This window comes from Trichosurus vulpecula, chromosome 9 (assembly GCF_011100635.1).
Source record: "Trichosurus vulpecula isolate mTriVul1 chromosome 9, mTriVul1.pri, whole genome shotgun sequence".
Lineage (NCBI taxonomy): Eukaryota > Metazoa > Chordata > Mammalia > Diprotodontia > Phalangeridae > Trichosurus > Trichosurus vulpecula.
The window spans coordinates 115,536,008-115,557,888 of record NC_050581.1 but is presented as its reverse complement, the minus strand read 5'-3'; the positions used below and the strand labels follow the sequence as shown (position 1 = coordinate 115,557,888).

The 21,881-nt window shown below is 42.0% G+C and overlaps 1 protein-coding gene across 1 annotated transcript in view; it reads right to left on the bottom strand.

Moving 5' to 3' along the window:
- OBSCN (obscurin, cytoskeletal calmodulin and titin-interacting RhoGEF) overlaps positions 1–21,881 on the bottom strand; it is a 330,114-nt gene that overhangs the window by 172,316 nt on the left and 135,917 nt on the right. The window contains exons 45-54 of the mRNA XM_036739619.1: positions 9,389–9,652; positions 8,785–9,048; positions 7,633–7,896; positions 5,293–5,556; positions 3,007–3,270; positions 2,427–2,690; positions 1,865–2,128; positions 1,302–1,565; positions 741–1,004; positions 179–442 (exon numbers count right to left, since the gene is read on the bottom strand). Coding sequence (XP_036595514.1) covers positions 179–442; positions 741–1,004; positions 1,302–1,565; positions 1,865–2,128; positions 2,427–2,690; positions 3,007–3,270; positions 5,293–5,556; positions 7,633–7,896; positions 8,785–9,048; positions 9,389–9,652 — 2,640 coding nt within the window. The remainder of the gene's footprint in view (positions 1–178; positions 443–740; positions 1,005–1,301; positions 1,566–1,864; positions 2,129–2,426; positions 2,691–3,006; positions 3,271–5,292; positions 5,557–7,632; positions 7,897–8,784; positions 9,049–9,388; positions 9,653–21,881) is intronic.

The window sequence follows — 21,881 nt, the reverse complement described above, 5'->3', positions numbered from 1 at the left end:
TAATGATGAAGTCTTCACTTGGTTCAGTAAACTGAGGAGTGACAGAGAAGCAGGGCGATAGAACCAAAAAAGAGAGAAGATATAGGAATGAGACATCATAGATGGCCAGAACTCAGGACAAGGCAACACTGGACAGACAACCAAACAAGGAGGTGATTTTCCCACACATGGTCTTTACCCTTGACAGTCAAGGTTGCCTGGGTCTTCTCTTCTCCACACACACAGGTGTAATCTCCTGCATCATCCATGTCCAGCACATGGATTACCAGCTCACACACAGCCCCATCCTGCCTTGGGCTGTATCTGTCACTAGCTTGAAGCTTCTGTGGCCCCTTCCTCCACTCCACAGGTGCTGCCTTACTTAACTCACAGTGTAGAGTGACCATGGACCCTTCTGTGGCCTCAGTCTTCTGTAGAAATTTTGTGAACTTGGCAGGTAGGGCTGAGAAAAGGTCAGACAGATACAGAGAACATGAGATTCCCTGGAGGGGAAAGGATGGCTGGACATGAATACAATGAAGGGGAAAACAGAAAGATGGAGAGAATAAAACATGAGGATGAGTTAATGATGAAGCCTTCTCTTGGTTCACTAGCCTGGAGAGTCATAGAGTAGCAGGGTGATAGAACAAAAAAAGAGAGAAGATATAGGAATGAGACATCATAGATGGCCTGACTCAGGACAAGGCAATGCTGGACAGACAACCAATCAATGAGGTGATTTTCCAACACACAGTCTTTACCCTTGACAGTCAAAGTCGCCTTGGTCTTCTCTTCTCCACACACACAGGTGTAGTCTCCAGCATCATCCATGTCCAGTCGATGGATTACCAACTCACACACAGCCCCATCCTGCCTTGGGCTGTATTTGTCACTGACTTGAAGCTTCTCTGGCCCCTTCCTCCACTCCACAGGGGCTGCCTTGCTGAGCTCACAGCGTAGAGTGACCACAGAGCCTTCTGTAGCTTCAGTCTTCTGTAGAACTTTTGTGAACTTGGCAGGCAGGGCTGAGAAAGGGTCAGACAGACGTAGGGAACATGAGACTCCCTGTAGGTCAGGGGGTGGCTAGACATAGACTCAATGGATGGGAAAACAAAGATGGAGGAATAAGAAATGGGAATGAGTTATGAATGGAGCCTTCCCTTGGTCTAGCAGACTGAGGAACCATAGAGGAACTATGAAACAGGGCCAAAGAAAGGAACAGACATCAAAAGGAGACATAACTGATGGCCTGAACTCAGGGACAAGGCAATGCTGGACACACAACTGAACAATGAGGTGATTTTTCCACACATCAACTTTACCCTTGACAGTCAAGGTTGCCTTGGTCTTCTCTTCTCCACATACGCAGGTGTAGTCTCCTGCATCATCCATGTCTAGTCTGTGGATCACCAGATCACACACAGCCCCATCTTGCCTTGGACTGTATCTGTCACTGGCTTGAAGCTTCTCTGGCCCCTTCCTCCAAACCACCGGGGCTGCCTTACTCAACTCACAGTGTAGAGTGACCATGGACCCTTCTGTGGCCTCAGTCTTCTGTAGAAATTTTGTGAACTTGGCAGGTAGGGCTGAGAAAAGGTCAGACAGATACAGAGAACATGAGATTCCCTGGAGGGAAAAGGATGGCTGGACATGAACTCAATGAAGGGGAAAACAAAATGATGGAGAGCATAAAACATGAGAATGAGTTAATGATGAAGTCTTCACTTGGTTCAGTAAACTGAGGAGTGACAGAGAAGCAGGGCGATAGAACCAAAAAAGAGAGAAGATATAGGAATGAGACATCATAGATGGCCAGAACTCAGGACAAGGCAACACTGGACAGACAACCAAACAAGGAGGTGATTTTCCCACACATGGTCTTTACCCTTGACAGTCAAGGTTGCCTGGGTCTTCTCTTCTCCACACACACAGGTATAATCTCCTGCATCATCCATGTCCAGTCTATGGATTACCAGCTCACACACAGCCCCATCCTGCCTTGGGCTGTATCTGTCACTAGCTTGAAGCTTCTGTGGCCCCTTCCTCCATTCCACAGGTGCTGCCTTACTTAACTCACAGTGTAGAGTGACCATGGACCCTTCTGTGGCCTCAGTCTTCTGTAGAAATTTTGTGAACTTGGCAGGTAGGGCTGAGAAAAGGTCAGACAGATACAGAGAACATGAGATTCCCTGGAGGGGAAAGGATGGCTGGACATGAATACAATGAAGGGGAAAACAGAAAGATGGAGAGAATAAAACATGAGAATGAGTTAATGATGAAGCCTTCTCTTGGTTCACTAGCCTGAAGAGTCATAGAGTAGCAGGGTGATAGAACAAAAAAAGAGAGAAGATATAGGAATGAGACATCATAGATGGCCTGAACTCAGGAAAGGCAATGCTGGACAGACAACCAATCAATGAGGTGATTTTCCAACACACAGTCTTTACCCTTGACAGTCAAAGTCGCTTTGGTCTTCTCTTCTCCACACACACAGGTGTAGTCTCCAGCATCATCCATGTCCAGTCTATGGATTACCAGCTCACACACAGCCCCATCCTGCCTTGGGCTGTATCTGTCACTGGCTCGGAGCTTCTCTGGCCCCTTCCTCCATTCCACAGCGGCTGCCTTGCTCAGCTCACACCTCAGGGTGGCTTTATCTCCTTCTGTGGCTTCCACGGCCCCCAGAACCTGTGTGAACTGGGCAGGAAGGGCTGAGAAATGGGCAGACATACATCGAAAGCATGAGATTTCTGAAAGGGCAATAAGCAAGTAAACAGAGACAACACAAGGTGGAAGATGCAAAGATAGAGAGGGTGGGTACTAGGCCCAGTATTCTGGGAAAGGGACATAGACATTTCCTTCTGAGTGCACCCTGTTGGGCTGCTTAAAAAAAGTAAAAAGTAAGCTAGAAAAATATGAGAAACACATACAGCTAGAGGAAGGGAGACCATAGCAATGGAAGGGTTGAGGTCAACAAAAGGACAGATCACCAAACCACAGGCTGATTTTCCCACATATGGTCTTTACCCTTGACAGTCAAGGTCGCCTTGGTCTTCTCCTCTCCACACACACAGGTGTAGTCTCCAGCATCGTCCATGTGCAGCCTATGGATCACCAGCTCACACACAGCCCCATCCTGCCTTGGGCTGTACCTGTCACTGGCTTGAAGCTTCTCTGGCCCCTTCCTCCACTCCACAGGGGCTACCTTGCTCAGCTTACAGTGCAGGGTGACTACGGACCCTTCTGTGGCCTCCATGATCTTTAGGCCTTCTGTGAACTGAGCTGGCACAGCTTTGGAAGGAAAAATAGAAAGTAGGTGCTTCAGAGCCGCCTATTCAGGGATATCATGATTTCTCTTCATTTGTCTTGTAGCCTCCCAGGAGAGAAATGGCCTGTTTACAGGGGGTGGTAGGAGAGGACAACCCTAAACAGGAATGAAACTGGGAATCCATATGTACAATCAACTCATGACACCAGACCATGAACTTAAGGATGTAAACAGCCAAGGGAGGTGACAGAGGGAGAAAAGGGAAGAAAAGGAGAAGTCCTCTATTCAAGAAACAGCCCCCTACTGTCTTCTCTTTTCTACACATACAGGCAGTCTCCAGAGTTACCAGTGCCCAGCCCATGAATCACCAGCTTAGGCTCCACTTCCCCAGTGTAGCCATAGAGTCAAATCCATGCTGAATAGGACTTCAGTGGACATCTTGTCCAACCTGTCCCTGTGTCCCTACATGGTGCTCTCTGTCTCCCAGATAGTATTCAATGAGAATTCCTGATTATGTCAGCCAGCCCATTCCACTTTGACACAACTCTAACCATTAGGAAGTTGTTCCATAATAATAATAATAATAATAATAATGATGATGATGATGATGATGATGATGATGATGATAACCAGCATTTGCAGTGCGCTTTAAGGGTTGCAAACTGCTTTATATATAATTCCTTTGGCATGAAAGACACATAATAGCTAACATTTATATAGGACTTTAAAGTTTGCAAAGCACTTTCTGTATACTATCTCATTTAGTCTTCACAACAAATCTTTGAGGCAGATGTTTTATTATCCCATTTTACAGATCAGGACACTGAGGCTGAAACAGACTAAGTGACTTGCCCAGAGTCACACAACCAGTAAAGGTTTGAGGCACTCAAGTCTTCCTTACCCCTAGTCGAATTCACCCACTATACCACCTGGCTCTCTCTGCATTATATAAAGGAGGCATATTCTTCCCTTCAGCTTTCCCTGACACTGATTTGAATTCTGCCCTCTGTGGTCAATCAGAACAAGCTTAAGCTTTCACTCACATGTCATGTCTCCAAATACGTAAACTCTCCTATTGTGTTTTTCCCTCCTCCTCCTAATATTCTCTTCACCAAGATAAACCATCCTTAGATTTTTCAACTCGTCCCTGTACATCCTGGTCTCCGGTCTTTGTTCTGGATGCCCGCCACTCTGTCAATGTATTTCCTTGGAGGTTTTTCTGAGCACCAAATAGTATTCTCCAGATGTGATAATACAATTAATATGTTTCAGGGTTTTTTTCCATGTCAAATACAGGATGTCCTTGTCTCTTGTTTTCTGTACTTTTGCAATTAGCTTTTTGAACCCAAGTGGAAGACTTTTCAGCCCATTGAGAATTATTTGGATTCTGACTCTGTCACATAACATACTATCTCTTCTAGCTTCATGTCCTCTGCAAATACGGTAAGCATGGCCATTCAAGTCATTGATAAAAATGGGAAACACCACAAGGATAAGGAACATCTATATCAGAGACCTTTCTACGTGTTGACTTCTATCCATTATTAATGATTCGTTGGTCTCAGTCATTCAATTAGGTCCAAATGCACCTGGTTAATCCATCACCTGGCCTACATCTTGCCCCATCTTGCCTCAGGTGCTATATATCACTGGCTCTGAGTGTCTCTAGAATCTTCCTCCATTCTATGGGAACTACTTTGCTCAGTTCACAATGCAGTATGGTGGTGGCCACTTCTGGGGCCTCCATATTCTGTAGTACTCCCATAAATTTATACAGCAGAGCTAAAGAATAGTTGGACAGATATGCAGTACATGAGACACTCTGGACCATGGAAGGTAGGTGGACACAAACATAAAGGAGAGCAAGTTGGAAAGATGATAAAAACTGAGACTGACAAAAAGACACAAGCAGGATTGAGGAAACACAAAAACTAGAACAGGGAAAGAAGAAACAAAAAAGCAGCATAGAAGGGATGGGGTGGGTGACAAGACAATAAGGGATAGAAAACTTAATTAGTTGCTGATTTCCCCAATGTCATCTTTACCCTTGATGTTCAGATTTGCTGTGGTCTTCTCCTCTCCACACACACAGGTGTAGTCTCCAGCATCATCCATGGCCAGCCTGTTAATCACCAGCTTACACACAGTCCCCTCCTGCCTTGGGCTGTATCTGTCACTGACTGGGAGCTTCTCCTGCCCCTTCCTCCACTCCACAGGAGATTCCTTGCTCAGCTCACAGCGGAGTGTGGCTGTGGCTCCTTCAGCTGCTTCCATACTTCCCAGACCTTTGATGAACCGAGTGGGCAGGGCTGAAGAGGGGGAGATGGAAAGAACCCACCTCAGAGCTGCTCAGCCAAGGAAAGAGACTTTCTCAGCATTAGCTGGGCTGGCCTGCAGGGCAGGAACAGACCAAATAGCTGGGACCATGACACCACAAGGGAGCAAGAGAGTGGATAGAAACAAATGGAACATGCCAACTAATCACTGCAGGCACACAAAGACATGCTACACGGAGAAATCAGGCATAGGAGAGGGGAGTCAACCACAAGTGACAACCGTGTGGTCAACAGAGACAGGAGAGAGTCAGATAAAACAGCTAAGAGGCAGCAAGGGAGAAGCGGACTGAGGGTACCATATTCAGGATGAACTTCACAGTGTCACCATCATCCTCTCACACGTATTTCAGTTTCCAGGGTCAACTGTGTCTACCCTATTGATGATCAACTCACACAGTGCCTCACACTATCATAGACTCTTAGAGTTGGAAGGAATGTCTAAGAGCATCTAGCCCATCTCTGTATCCTCTATTCAGGGCTGTCCAAAATGCAGCCTGTGGGCTGCAAGTGGCCTGCCTACAAGCATAGAAATTTACATAAATGCTTCAGTAAACGAAGCTGAGCTACTGCAGAGCTCTCACTAAAATGGTAAATCAAAATATATTGTCTATTGTTTCAATAAAAACCTAAGGTTGGACAGCCCTGCTCTATGATATTCCTGACAAATAGAGATCCAGTATCTTTTTATTTTCTACTTCTTTTTTGGAGGCAATCAGGGTCAAGTGACTTGCCCAGGGTCACATAACTAGTAAGTGTCTGAGGCTGGATTTGAATTCAGATCCTCCTGACTTCAGGACCAGTGCTCTATCCACTGTGACACCTAGCTGTCCTGATCTAGCGTCTTGATGCAGCACATTCCAATTTTGCATAGCTCTGACATGCCTCTCAACTACTTGAAAGCAGAGACCATTTCCTCCTTAGCCCTTAACTACAAATTATCCTCCTATGTACGACATGGCCTCTAGTCCTCACTTTATCCTAATCACCCTACTAAGGCTTCTGTTTGTCAATGCCCTTCCCAACAGTGGTGCCCAGGGCTTAACACAATATATTCTATAGGATCTGACAAGAATTACAAATGGCTGGGGCCGGGTAGAGCTATCTTCACCCTCTTTTAAATTCTATGCTTCTATTAATGCAGTCTAAAATTGTATTAGGTTTTTTTATGTACTATGTCACACTGCTGTCTGTATTAAGCTTGCTGTCCACTGACACCCTGAAGGTCGTGGCTGTTGTTTTTGCTTTTTAAAGGAACTGTTTTTTTCCTTTCTGCTTCCTCCATCCTGTACTCAAGTATCTGAATTTTTGAACCCAACTGTAGGACTTTACATGTCTCCATTCGATTTCATCTTATTAGACCCCGATATCATGCTTGCTTTAAAAAACCACATGGATCTTAACTTAATCTTCTACTGTGTCTTTTCCTCTCCTGGCTTCATTTGATCTGCACATATGATAAGCAAATCATTTCTGCTTCATTCAAGTGATTGACAAAAAATGATGAACAGCACAGGGCCAAGGACGGATCTCTGGGGCACTCCACTATAGACCCCTCAAAGCTCCATGAATCCAGCTCTTCAAACAGCAGAGTCTACCTGACTATCCTATCATTTGGCCCCTATCCCTGGGCAACCTTCACTTTTCAAGTTGTAGCTGTGATTGGCTTCTGCAGACCCTTCCTTCATTTCTCCTTACAGGGACTGACTCAGTCAGTTTGCAGTGCTGGGTAGACCATTTTGTGATCTCTTCAATTTCCCAGACATTGGACAGGCAGGACTGAGAAACAGTCAGACAGACACGGAGAATATGAAACTCTTGGGGAGGTGGGAGATGGCTGAACATGAATGAAGTTGGAGGAAGTATGCTGAGAATCAGTCTTGGGTCATCTTGGGAAGGGAGTCACAGATCAACAGGGAGACAGGGAAGGAGGACTGTGTGAAGGAGATAGCCCAGAGACAGACCATGGTAAGCGAAGGGTGGACTCACTGAGAATGCAATACAGGACAGAAAACCAAGCCATGTGTCATTTTCCCTACAAATGCTCTTTACCCTTCACGGTCAAGGTTGCTGTGGTCTTCTCCTCCCCACAGACACAAGTGTAATCTCCTGCATCATTGACATTAAGGTTGAGGATCACCAGCTCACACACAGCCCCATCCTGCCTCAGGCTGTATCTGTCACTGGCTCGAAGCTTCTTCAACCCCTTCCTCCACTCCACTGAGGCCATCTTGTTTAGCCTACAATGCATTGTGGATGCGGTCCCCTCTGTGGCTTCCATGCTCTGCAGTCCTTCTATGAACCTGGCAGGTAGCGCTGGGAAAGGGAAGATGAAGAGAGAGATTGCCCTCAGACCAGCTCATCCTGGGGAACTCAAGACTCCTCAGCCTTTATTCTCTGGTCACCTAGATGAGAACAGACTCATCAACCAGGACCAGAGGGAGGCGAGAGATGGAAAGGAAACCAGGAAAATAGATACATTAATTAATTCACACCATCAGATACTGAACTCTAGAGTGCTGAACAAAGGAAGGTGAAGTTTCTTACACGAGCAGGGAAAGCCACGCCTTCTGGTTAATGATGGGGAAGAGAAAAACAGATAAAGCAGAATTATGAGACAATGGAGAAGAGTGGGAAATCCCATGTTCATATACCCATTACAACCAGGGTCACCATGGTCCTTTCCTTACAACATATGTAGTCTCTTGTCATCCACAAAGCTCACCAGCTCACACAGAGCCCCCATCCTGACTCAGACTTTGTGTGTCATGGGCTTTAAGTCTCTCATCCCTTCCTCCGTGCCATGGGAACACCTCACTCAGTATACTCACAGCACAGGGGGACCCTGAACACTCCCTGACACAGACACTCCCTGAGCTTGACAGTGAGGGTCAGATAGACATAAAACACCACAAAATGCTGGGAGACAGTTTGACATAGGAATCAAAGGAAAACCACAAAGCCAGAGGATGGGAACTGCACTGTGGAAGCAACAGTCTGGGGATGGGCACAGACCATTTCCTCTTCTGTAGCAGCCTGCTTTAGAGTCACAGAGCAGCTTGGAAGGCAGTCAGGAGACAGCCCAGAATGACACACATGGAAACAGTGAGATGAGACAGGTGCAGAAGGGGTGGACTGGGTGACAAGGCGACCCTTAGCAGAAAACCAAATCCATGGCCATTTCCCCACACACATTGTCTTTACCCTTCACTGTCAAGGTTGCCGTGGTCGTAGCTTCTCCACTCACACAGGTGTAGTCTCCTGAGTCCTCCACATCCAGCTTATGGATCACCAGCTCACACACAGCCCCGTTCTGCCTCAGGCTGTATCTGTCACTGGCTCGAAGCCTCTTCAGACCCTTTCTCCACTCCACAGGAGCCGCCTTACTCAACTCACACCTCAGCATGGCCATGGCCCCTTCTGTGGCTTCTGTGCTCTTCAGTCCTTCCAAGAACTGGGCAGGCAGGGCTGAGAAATGATCAGACAGACATGGAGAACATAAGACGGCAGGGGAAGGGTGTCAGGTGGCTGGACAGGGATGTGGTGGAGGGGAAACACAGAACGTTGCAACAGATGGGGCTTGAGAATGAGTTACAAATGAGACCTCATGGGTTAGCCTGAGGAAGATTCACGAAGCACCTAGGGGAGTGACTAGGTAGAGACAACACAAGAAACAGATAAGCAACCCACAGACACACACACAGGATGGCATGGAAAGCTTTAGTCATTGATAGAATGGTCCAGGTGACAGAGTAACATTGAGTAGAAAAACAAACTACAGGCTTATTTTCCAACGTATGGTTTTTACCCTTCACAGTCAAGGTCGCTGTGGTCTTCTCCTCTCCACATATACAGGTATAGTCTCCAGTGTCATCCACATCAAGGCTATGAATCACCAGTTCACACACAGCCCCGTCCTGTTTCAGGTGGTATCTGTCACTGACTCGGAGCCTCTTCAGACCTTTCTTCCACTCCACAGGAGCTGCCTTGCTCAGCGTACACTGCAATGTGGCTGTGGTTCCTTCTGTGGATTCTGTACTTTGGAGTTCAACTATGAACCTTACAGGAAGCTCTGAGGGAAGGAAAATGGAGAGGGACACACTCAGAGCACCATACTAAAACTAACTCCTTGGCAGAGGAACAGAGACCACCCAGCTTGGACCCTGATATCATCAAGAAGCCAAAAGATGGGTTGGGAATAAAGAAATTAATTCCAATAAGCACTTATTAAGTGACTCCTATGTTCAGTTTGTAACACATCTGTGATTTTGCCAGGACCTACTCAGGAGGTGTTTCAGCCTCTGACCAGCCAGTCAATAGCCCATCTACCTATCCATCCCTATCTATAAACACATATAATCATCCTCTGCATGGTTGCCACTTCTTTCTTCTTGTTTTTCTTCCTTTTTTTCTTCCTCCTCTGTCTTCTTTCTTTCTTCTTTTCTTTCTCTTTCTTTTTCCTTCTCTTCCTTTTCCTTTTCCTTATTTTGAGATGCAAATTATTTAAATGAACTTGTTTTTACAAACAAAAATATAGACAGTTTAAAATAGGTTCATAACACACCTTTCAAAAGATATGTGGGTGACACCCATTAATAATGCAGATATAAATGGAACAAAGATTTACTTTAAATTTCATAATCACTACATTTAAAGTTTTTTATTGTGAATTAGAAAATCATCAACAAAATTGAACAGCTCCATATAAAAAGAAAACCAGAAAAAACAGGATTGTAATAAACCCTTAATCTATTATATACAGCTTGTTTTTCTCATATGTGTTCAGTTTAACATGAAACTACCAACACTATCCTCCATGTCTATGTTACCTTAAGAACTACCTTCTATTCTTTTCTGTGTATTTTTAAATGTTTATTGATGATTTTTTTCTTTATTCCTTTTTTAAAATTTTTATCACCTCTTCCCCTAATTCCTCCAACTCCCTCCCACCTCTCCAATAGAGGTCCTCTCTCAAGTACAGTGAAACAAAATTAATTTGTGTCATATTGGCCTGAAAATGTATGTCTCATTCTGCACCTCAGTCCATCATGTCTCTTCCAAGAGATGGGAGCCATGTTTCATCATCAGTCTTCAGAGATTGTGATTGGTTATTGCACTAATAATAAGAGTTCTTAAGGTTTTCAAAATCGTTTTTCTTTCAATGTTGTCATTACTGTATAAATAGTTGTTCTGATTCTGTTCACTTCATTGTGCATCAGTTCACACATGTTTATCTGGCTTTTCTTCATCTTTATCTTCACCTTTTATCATTTCTTACAGCACAATAATATTACATTATGTTGATATAACATATTTTGGCCATTGATAAGCATCCACTTTGCTCCTGATGCTTTGCTATAATTTCTTTAAAAAGTATTGTCGTAAATATTTTTGTAGAAATGGACCTTTTCTCTTCATCTTAGGTCTCTTTGGGAAATATACCTACTAGTGGCATCTCTGGGTCAAGGATATGAACAATTCAGTGACTTTTGGGGTACAGTAATAATTCACGGCTCCCCAAACAATGCATTGGTGTGTCTATCCTCCAATAGCCCTACCAACAACTGCCCATCTGATGAGTGTGAGGTGGAAATTCAGAGTTGATTTAATTAGCATTTCTTTTATTATGATTGATAGGAAGCATTTTTATATAGTTGCTAATAATTTAGATTTCTTCTCTTGAGAGCTTTCTGTTCATATCTTTTGACCATTTATCTATTGCAGAAAGTGATTATTTTTTAAAAATTTTTGTTGACATATTTGTTTTTGTATCAGTTGTTTTCAGATATATCCTTCCTCACCTTTTATTGAACCTTGTAAACAAGAAAAACAGTTAAGCAAAGCTAATAATGTGACCATGTCTGAAAGTGTATTTAACACTCTGCACATGAGCTCCCTCACTTCTCTACCAAGAGAAAGTAGATTTATTATCTGCTTCCCCAAGATTGGACATTATAATTACTCTGAATTCAACTTCCTTTTAGTATTCTTTTTTTCACATTATTGTGGTTATTATGTATATTGTTCTTCTAGTCCTGCTTCATTGTCTCTTCATCAATTTATCTAAATGTGTTTCTCTGAATTTTTCATATTTGTCATTTCTTACAGCACATTATATCATATATCACAATTTGCTCATCACTGGGTACCCACTTAATTTATTTAGGGTTGTGTTGGGTTTTTTTTTTTTTGCTACCAAAAAGTACTACTCTGTAGTACCAAAAATTATGAACTTTTGTCATGTACGTGACTTTTCTTCTTATTTTTGACCTTCTTGGGATAGACACCTAGTAGTGGGTCAAAGAGTGACTTCTTACTTTGTGACTTTAACTAACTTTCTTGCATAATTTTCAATGGTTTCTAAGTCAGTTGAACCACTTAGAAGCTTCACCAACAGAATATTAGTGTTTCCACAGTTCTTCCAACATTGACCATTTCTATCTTTTATCATCTTTGCCAACTTGCTTGGTTTGTGCAAAATGTCCAAATTATTATAATTTACATTTTTCTTATTATTAGTGATTTGAAACAACCTTTCATGTGCTTGTTGATAATTTGCAATTCTTCTTTGAAAATTATTCATAAATAACTCTTGGTCTTGTATGTTTGTATCAATTCCCTCTATATCTTGGGCATCAGACTTTTGTTAGAGATAGCTCATGTAAAATTTATTTTCCACGGATGTATTCCTTATTCTAACTTCACTGATTTCATTTGCCATCCTCTGATCTTCTAGACAAAAGGTAACAAGGAAACACAGGACTTTGTGATGTCTTCATGTCCAAGTACATGAACAAAACTCCCAGTTTACCAGGACTTACACAAAATTCAGGATAAGCACTGTTCCTGGCATCTAGAAGTTTATTCCAATCAAGAGAAATCAATAGGTAGCTTTTATAATAAGCTCAAATTTTTTACTCAGGAGGAAAAAGAATACTTTTCAAACTATCTAAATGGGGCCTAATTTCTCTTCTGACTTCCAGTCTTGTATCGCCCCCTAGATATCCCACTAACTCTTTAAATTCAGCATATCCCAAACTTGAACTCATGATCTTCTTCCCCTACTAAATCTACCCCTTCTCCCAACTTACCCAGTTCTGTGTATGTCATTATCATCTTCCCAGTCATCCATGTTCAAGATTTTATGGTCATCATGGACTCTTCTCTTCCTCTTATCCTTCTAATACCCTTATCAATGATGCCTCTGATGCACATATAGACTATTCTCCTAAAAAATATTACATCCAGATGGAAAAGTAGTAAGCATACAGGTCGAAAGTTGATTTTCTCTCAATAAGCTTTTTTCCCCTTTTTTTCCTTCTTTTTACTATTAATTGAGTCTGAGATTTTTTCCTTGACTTCGGTGCCTTCCTCTTCTTCAGTTGTGAAATAATAATAACTTGTGAAATAATTCCTCAATGCTCTCCCAGTTGTGTTGCTCCCAGGATACTTCACTTCCATGTGCACTTGGTCTAATTTGGCAGTACATGGTATAATACAAAGATACTGCCTTTGCATTCAGAGTTCCAGAGTCCAAATCCCATCTCTGCCATTTTACTGTCTTACATGATTTGGGACAAGTCATTTAACCCTAGTTTCCTTGACTAAAATGAGACAGTCAAACTGGATGGTCTCTCAGGTGGCCACAGATGCGCTCCATGAAACTTTCCCCATCTTCGTTCTCCTTTCAGCATCGTTTCTTTCTCCTCTATGTGCACAATCTGAATGGTGATCCTAAAGTCCATGCATGGAGGTTCCACTTGTGTCCTCAGCAGCTGTTTTTCATTAGTGACCCTCTTTATAACCTAAGGGGCCATGGGTATACTAATTTCTATCTGTAGACACGAGGCTAAGTGGTAATTAAGCTATTATTATCATTACTTCTTTCTTCTCGTCTTTTTATGCAGTGGAACCAGATGGAAATAGTCCTGGGACAAGTCACTAGCCTTCTACAATTCCTTCATGTTTGCTATTTGTCAGATTAATGCACCGGTGGATAAAATTATAAGATTTACATAGTTTAGTAAAAAGCATTTGGATGCAGGCTGATTTTCTAGACAATTCTCATAGTGACCAGGTGACAGGAATGATATTGCATTCTCCTTGTTTCTACATGGTGTTGATTAATTCTGCTAGGTCTTTATATCTTGAAAGTTTTTCTAATCATGTTGTTCGGAGGTTATGAATGTTTTGTATGGCAGCATCTATTAAAAACACTCTTCTCAGATATGTGTGGATTAACTTACATCTGAGTAGTCATGGCAATAGTCTTAGCTGTGATGATTTTCTGTATGGGATAATTTTCTGGAGTACAGTTTATTTGTGCATTTTTAAAGGATATTTGGGGATTTGTAGTTGTAGCATGAGGATCTGTCATCTGTTCGTTTATGAAGAATAACAATGTTATGGGGTATAATTCCTTATATAATTATCCAATGATCATCTGCCAAAACTTCAAATGCAGTCCCCATTTCAGGAGTCTCCTTTCCAAAGCAGAAGAAACATTTGCATTAGGTATGATTTATTGAAGTCTTTTTCACTTGTTTGTTAAGGGTTAATGGTTTTCTTTCAAGCACAGCTACTTGTGACCTCCTAAGTTTACATGCCAAAAGTTTTTTCTATTATAATTTTTACAAAAGTCTTCAGTCCTATGTGAAGATAACAGTAGCTTCTTTCAAGGTTATTCTCAAGATAATTATTAGTACCCAGTCTGAGCATACTTCCTATGCTGAGATAGTTGCCACTTTGACTGCATATCATCCTTGGGGGGTGGTGGTGGTTTGTTTGTTTGTTTTTGGTTTTTATGAGAATGAGTCATCACAGATTTCTTTACAAATAACAGGTACTTACAACTCAGGTCAATGAATGTGTGACAAGGCCCTGTTGCCTTCCCCTCCCCCCCCAAATCAACCATGGGCAGACTGTCCATGAGCTTACACACATGTGGCCTGGCCAATTAGCACTCAGAAAAGGACGTCCATGAGCTTAGAATTGTGTGCCCTGGCCAATTAGCTCTCTTAAATCTACAAGAACATTTAAAACATAGACTTTTACTCTTAAGGAGTAGCATTAGAAACATGACTTTTCCTCTACATAAACGAGAACAACCCAGTCTCAAATAGCATTGCTGTCAAAGATCTGTTCTGCAACCCTAACATGAATGCTGGGGCTTGTATTAGTCTGAAAAAGGCTGTTAGAGGTGCAAGAACTTTACAGAACTGAAGGAACATGCCCTTTTATCTAGAAGTATCTTACTAGCCTTAAGAGTTTTAACATTCCTTGGATGGATGGATGGGTGGATGGATGGATGGATGGATGAATGGATAAATGAAAAAACACTCACTTTAGTACTTTTACGATGTACCAAACACTGGGCTAAGTGCATACACATAGAAAACAACAAACTAATCATCTAAGATCCAGCCAACCAAAACTAATATCCTTCAAAAAAAACCCTGTGGAATCCAAACGAGTTGTGTGTTGAATTTTACTTTCATCTTTTAGTTGTGTGGAAATTTGCCATGTAATTATACATTTAGAGAGCTTCTGCTGCCAAACATTGAGGATCAGGCCTGAGCATCTACCTCTCAGGGTTGTTGTGGGGATCAAATGAGATGATATATATTAAATGTTTTGCAAACTTTAAAGCACCAAGTAAATATTAACTATTATTAATATCTCTTCAACCCTTAGAATTAATCCCATGAATTCATGATACTTTGATGGTGAAAAGAGTTTGTTATAAAAATCTCTGAAGATCTCTTACATTTTTTTCTGTTTATTGTCCTTCCAAATTCATCCTTAAACATGCTTGACATGCTTTCGCTTTGTTAGATCTCTTGTGAAACTTTGTTTAAGCTGACTTTACCTTCTACTGCTTCTCTCTGTTTTATGAAGTAATAATGCTCATAATTTTTCTGCCATCCTTCTCTGTAAGATTTTACAAAGGATCTGATGTTCTAAACTGAGATTGCCCTTGGCTATCACATATATTCTCTTGGTAAGCAAGTCAAGTATTTGCTAACTAATGTGCCATTTTTTCTTACTGCTTTTTAAAGTTTAATTTTATTTCTTCAATGAACAAAAATCTATTTTTTTCTCTCCCACCTCTCTACTCTCCCTTGAAAAAAAAGAAAGAAAAAGAAAATCCTTGTAACAAATATGCATATTCAAGCAAGACATATTCCTACATTGGCCATGTTCAAAAAATGTCTTTTTTTATACTTTAAATCTAACAATTTGTAACTAACATGCTTTTTTAAAAGCTTTTCAGGTCTCCTCATTGAGGCAAGTGATTTATATCAGTTAGACTTTTGTATGAAATATTATAAACTGAGTTTATATTCTTCCTTCTCATCTTACCCCATTTTCCTGTAGCTCCTATGTTGTTCTGGAGATGAAAGACCTAAGTAGATGTTATCCCACAGTTCATGAGTTGATGATATTTTTGAATTTGGAATGGGAATGTGTTTGCTTAAGTTTTTCATATCCATAGCAACACATGCCATATTTCATTATGAATAATTTCTTTAAATAGGTCAGATTTATTTAATTGCATGCCTTGTCCTTTAAGCCTTTTTATTCTTTCTTCTAGTTTCCTCCTAATTTTCTATCTTTGCTCTCACAAGGTAGTGATCTGAGTGTACAGATAGCTGATTCCAGAATGACTCCCACATCAGTACTGAGGTGCCTCCTATCTGCTAAAATATAATCAATTTCATTCTTTTGGTGTAATCCACACATTTAGTGTACTGGCAGCTAAGTTAAAGTTTACAGACAATCTAAAAATTGTGTGAGTGTTAACACACTCTCCTCCTTCCATCAACACAGCAGGAACAGAGGTGGAGAATGGCGTAGGACTGAGGATCAATTTGTGTTTTTCTTTGTTTCCTGGCTTTTCATGGCGAAAGAATTCAACACCCACGTGGCCAGTCTACTGGTGATGGGCCTCTTTATAAGCTGGTCCTCAGAAAGCACACCATGTCTATGGCCAGAACTCCAGGCCATTTCAGCAAAAAGAAGTAGCCAAGACGTTATGCTCTGTGGACATAGTCTTCAAGAACCCAGGGTTACCTCTTGCCATTTTGTCGTTCTAGTGAGTGTAAGGTTGTCTTGATTTGCATTTCTCTTATTATTATCCGGGAATCAAAAACTCTTTGTCGTTTGTCCTTTGTAAATTGTCTGATCATGTCCTTCACTCACTGTGCCATTGTTCCATCGACGAGTACATAACAACAGACTTACAAATCCATATCCATTCCTTGTAGGTTATGCATGGCAGGACTTTAGCTGATATATTTGCTGCAAATATTTTTCCTCAATCTGCTTCTTTTCTTTTAATTTTAGAGATATTGCGTTTTGTTGTCCAAAAGAATTTTATCCTCATAAATCAGTCTGGTTGATTTTGTCTCCAATGGGTTCCTCTGTTGTTTGATTGATAAAGTGTTCCTTCTCTCCATAACTGAGATAATTGTATTATTTCTTCTAGTTTTTATGACATAAAAACTAGAATTCTGATTCACTTAGGGTTTATTTTAGTGTATGTATCCAAACAAACTTGTAGTTTTATAAAATGTCTGCTATAAGCCTCACAAAGATTGCACACAAGTTCTCAGAGAAGGTAAAAGAGTCAACTTAAGGAGGGTGGGTTGGAGTGAGGGCAGTCGGGGACTTCATGACATCCCTTAACACTTCAAACACTTCCTTCTACTCCTCTGGGAAACCAATTATATTGAAATATTGTTGGATTTAAAAAATCCAACAGGTTCAGACCTCAGGTTAAGAACTCCTGCTCTAGACCATTCTCCTGCTCTCAGATACCTCCACAGGACTACAAAGAAGGAAAGTGACTTGCCCAAAGTCAAGATGCAGAAGAGCTGGGACTTTACCTAGGTCTCGTCTGACTCCAAGTCCAGTGCTCTTTCTTCATCAATGGCCATCACTCATTCTATAAACATTTATTTATTGAATATCTATTATACCCAAGATATTTTCCCAGTCTTTATGGACTTAAGATCTGTAAGAGACAAAGTCATTGCCTATAGTGAAGAACCTATAATTCCATTAATAGTGATGAAAGCATAGTATGGTGATGGCTTTGGAGTCAGGGGCCCTAGGTTTGAATCCTGCCACTACTATTTACTACCTATAACTAAAAGCTATAGCTAAACATTCTAATACCTCAGGGAAATTCAGGTGGGTGGAATGAGGTTTGGTGTCTAAGGTGTAACATGGGTACATGGTTAAGGTAGACTATAGAAGGAAGTCATAAGAGTTGAGGAGGTTGAGGACCTGTGAAGTCAATGTGTTTAACGGAATCAGGGATTGGAATGAAGATGATTCTGAGAGGCAGAGAGACCTGGAGGTCCTTCAACATCAGCAACAAGGACCTGGACGGGATGGAGTGAACTGCAGAGGAGAGGAAGTTGATGACGGATGATGGCAGAAAAGAGGTCCCAAAGTAGTTGTGCGGAGTCCTCCTCTTGGCCCCAGGTGTCAGAAGACGTGAAAGAAGGAGCAGTGGCCTTGGAAAGGGTTCCAAAAGATGTAGTATCTTCAGAAGGAAGCTAGGTTTCAATGAGCCCCAGAAGATAAAGGGAATGTGAATGGAAAAGATCTAGTATGAAGGGGGGGTTTAACAACAGAGGAGGGCTCTCAAGAGCACAGTGGAAAGGCAAGGCAGAGGAGGAGAGGGTCTGGGAGATCCAGGGATGAGTTTACTAGAGAAAAGAAACCTCCTTGGATAACAGAGTTGAACTGGTCCCTTTCAGCTCTAAATGTATGAGCACAGTTCCAGATGCCCCATGCTATTTCCAGTGCATACTCTCTGGCTCTTGGTTTTATCACCTATAAAATGGAGACAATGATATTTGCACTCTACCTCTGAGAGCTGTTGTGAGGAAAAAACTTTATAAATGAATAGAAGCTATTATTATTACTATTATAAGCAGGGCTCATTTCCTTGGCAAAAAGAGGCAACCACTATTCAGGAGAAAGAGAAGAAAGACAGACGAGGAAAGGAAATATGTGATGGATGCAGGGGAAAACAGGGTAGGCTAGAGCAAGCGGAAGAATGGATCCCCACGATCAAAGACCCTGCTTGTCTCACTCTTTGGCCCAATTGAGCATTGGGCCAGATATTTCATAAATGTTATTCGATGATGTTGCTGGTCCTGCTAGGGCTATATGACAGACAAGACCAAAACTGCATCTGGTGGCAGAGGTAATGATGAAAGTAGCCAGGGAGAATGAAGTCCTGCAAAGGGATATGCCATGAGATAGTGAGACAGGGGAAAGAACAGCCGGAGCTTACCCAGAAATAAAGTGGGTCACCCAGACTTGACGTGGGATAGCCAGAGATGAAATGCATCACATACCGGAGAAGAGGAACACCCAGTCTGAAGTGAGAGAGGCAGAGGAAAACGAAAGGGGACTGGATTATTGGATTTAGAACGTGAAGGCATTTTAGAGAGTCTAGTCCAACCCCCTCACTATGCAGAAGAGACACTTGAGACCTGGAGGGGTTGAGTGACTTGTCCACAGCCATACAAGTAAAAAGTATAAATGGAATTCAAAACTAGATCCCTCAATAAATATTATTTTTCCATTATAGCATGAGTCTTAGAGGATTTGGAAGACATGGGACCATACCAGGAGTCTTGGGAGTGGATGATGGAGGGTGAAGTCAAGCTATGTGGGGAAGAGCTGTGATTCATGGAAGATGGGGTATGCTATGAATGTAGGATGAAGTTGAAGCTGTTGGAGTAGTGTTAGAAGTGTGGGTACTGTCAATACTGTACAGAGATTGAATTTTCTGGGGTATGAAGATAAAAGAGGGTACAGCCAGTATCTTATACTACATGCAAGAATTTCTTTCCCATGCTCCTGCCCCAAGGCTTCCACAAACAGCCCAAGGGAGTAATTGCAGCAGCAACACTTACACTTGTTGTCTTCCCCTTTAGATAGTAAGCTCCTTGAGGGCAAAAGAACTGTGTTTGCCTTTCTCTGTGAGTGCTTAATAAATGTTGGCTGACTGAAAGACTTCCAGAGAGAATTTAGGGAAGCCACAAAATGGAAAGGGGACTGGTGTGTATTGGATCACATTAACAAGAAAAAAGGGTACTTAGAACGAGGGCAGGGGAGAAACCAATTGAAGCTAGAAGACCCTGTGGGTGAAGCATCTGTAGTGTTTTATCCTAGGTCTTTATCCCTTGGCTCTCTGAGCCAGTGGTAATTGTCAGGAAGTTCTTCCTTTATATCAAGTCAGAATCCCTTTCTGTAACTTTCCTGGATTGTTCCTTCTTCTACTCCTTGGAGATAGCTTCTTCCACATAAAGTCAGCTACCATCTCCTCAAGTCTTCTCCTCTCCAGGATAAACACCCCAAGTGCCCTAAACATTTTCTGGTGGTTTGTGGCACAAGCCATTATTTATTCTTTGTTTTCTTTTCTTTTTTTTGGAGGGGGGAAGGCAGGGCAGTTGGGGTTAAGTGACTTGCCCAAGGTCATACTGCTAGGAAGTGTGTCAAGTGTCTGAGGCCGAATTTGAATTCAGGTAGTCCTGACTCCGGGGCTGGTGCTCTACTCACTGCACCACCTAGCTGCCCCACATAAGCCATTATTTAGCAAGAAAGGGTACACGGAAGTCTTACTAATCACCACGACAGTGCCAGAAGCCAGGACAGAGACTGGGCGGTCCCCTGATCTTGTCCATGGCAGTAAAGCAGCATGGTGCTAGAGACAATGGATTCCTTCCTCGGCAGGACATGACGCAGCAGAGAAGGAAAGCGACAGCAACTGCTGGCTCTCCTTGGCAAGACAGAAGTTTCAGAAGCTCAGAACTGTCCTCTCCTGCCACTCTCTGGACCTGGGTTCACAGAGTGGCTCACAAGGGGAAGCAGTGAATTCTTCCAATCCTCATAGTTATGTTTGTTGAATGAATGAACGAATGAATGAATGAATGGATTGTCTGAGCTAGATGTCAATAATAAGCAAGAAGTGAACATGTGGCACAGTGGGCCTGGACTACTATGATAGTCTCCTAATAGGTCTCTCAACAACCCATCTCTACTTTCTCCAGTTCATCCTATATACTAGGGGTTCTTAATCCAAGGTCCATGGACTTGTTTGTTTAATATTTGGATGACTATTTCCTTTGTAATTCTACATAGTTATACTACAAATTTTAAACCATTATTCTGAAAAAGGGTCCCTACGTTTCACCAGCCTGCCAGAGGGGATCATGATTTAAAAAAAAATAAAAAGGTTAAGAATACCTGTTATAAATGATATCCAAAGTAATCCTTCTAATATACTAATCAGATGATGTTGCTCCCTTGCTCAAGAACATTCAATGGTTCCCCATTTCCTGTAGATTAGAATACTATCTCCTGATCCTGGCATTCAAGCCTCTTCTCAGATGATCCTCTTCATGATTCCCTGTTCAAGTAGAATGGAATAATAGCTTTTCCTTAATCTTGTCCTTTCTTCTCTCACCACTCTGTATTTGCAACAGGACTTCCTCCATACCTGGCACATATGTCCTCCTCATCTAAGGAGGCAGAGAAGTATAGTGGAAAGACTCCTGACTAGAGCCATAACAGAAGGGTTCAAATTCCTCCTCTGATGCTTACTACTTTTGTTGTTGTTCAATCATTTTCAGTAATGTCTGACTCTTCCTGTTCCCATTTGGGATACACTGGGATGGTTTGTCATTTCCTTCTCCAGCTCATTTTACAGATGAGGAAACTGAGGCAAACAGGGTTAAGTGACTTGTCCAGGGTCACACACTAGCAAGTGTCTGAGGCCAGATTTGAACTCAGGATGATGTCTTCCTGATTCTAAGCCCAGTGCTCTATGCGCTATGCCACCTAGCTTCCCTCACACTACTTGTGTAGAAGTGAGCAAATCACCTAATCTCTCTGTTTCAGTTTCCTCTTCTGTAAAATGAAGGGACTGGAGATGATCCATGAGCTTCCTTTAAACCCTCAATCTATGACCCATATCTCTGAATCTTTATCTTCCTTTAAAGACTAACTCAGATATCTGGTTTCTTGAGAAGTCTTCCTTGTTGTCCCACGTTAGTGCTTTTTTCCTCAAATTACCTTGTGCCTACTGCTTTGTATGTGTGTTATATCCCTGTGAGCTCCTGGAGTACAGGGATTTTGGTCTTCATTCTTCCAGTGCCTTGCAAACACCAGGTAGTTAATAAATGCGCTGAACTGAATTTACTTTCCTGAAATTCTACCATTCCTCATCCAGATTAAGGCCCTTCTTTAGAAACTCAAATTAGCACGGGTACACT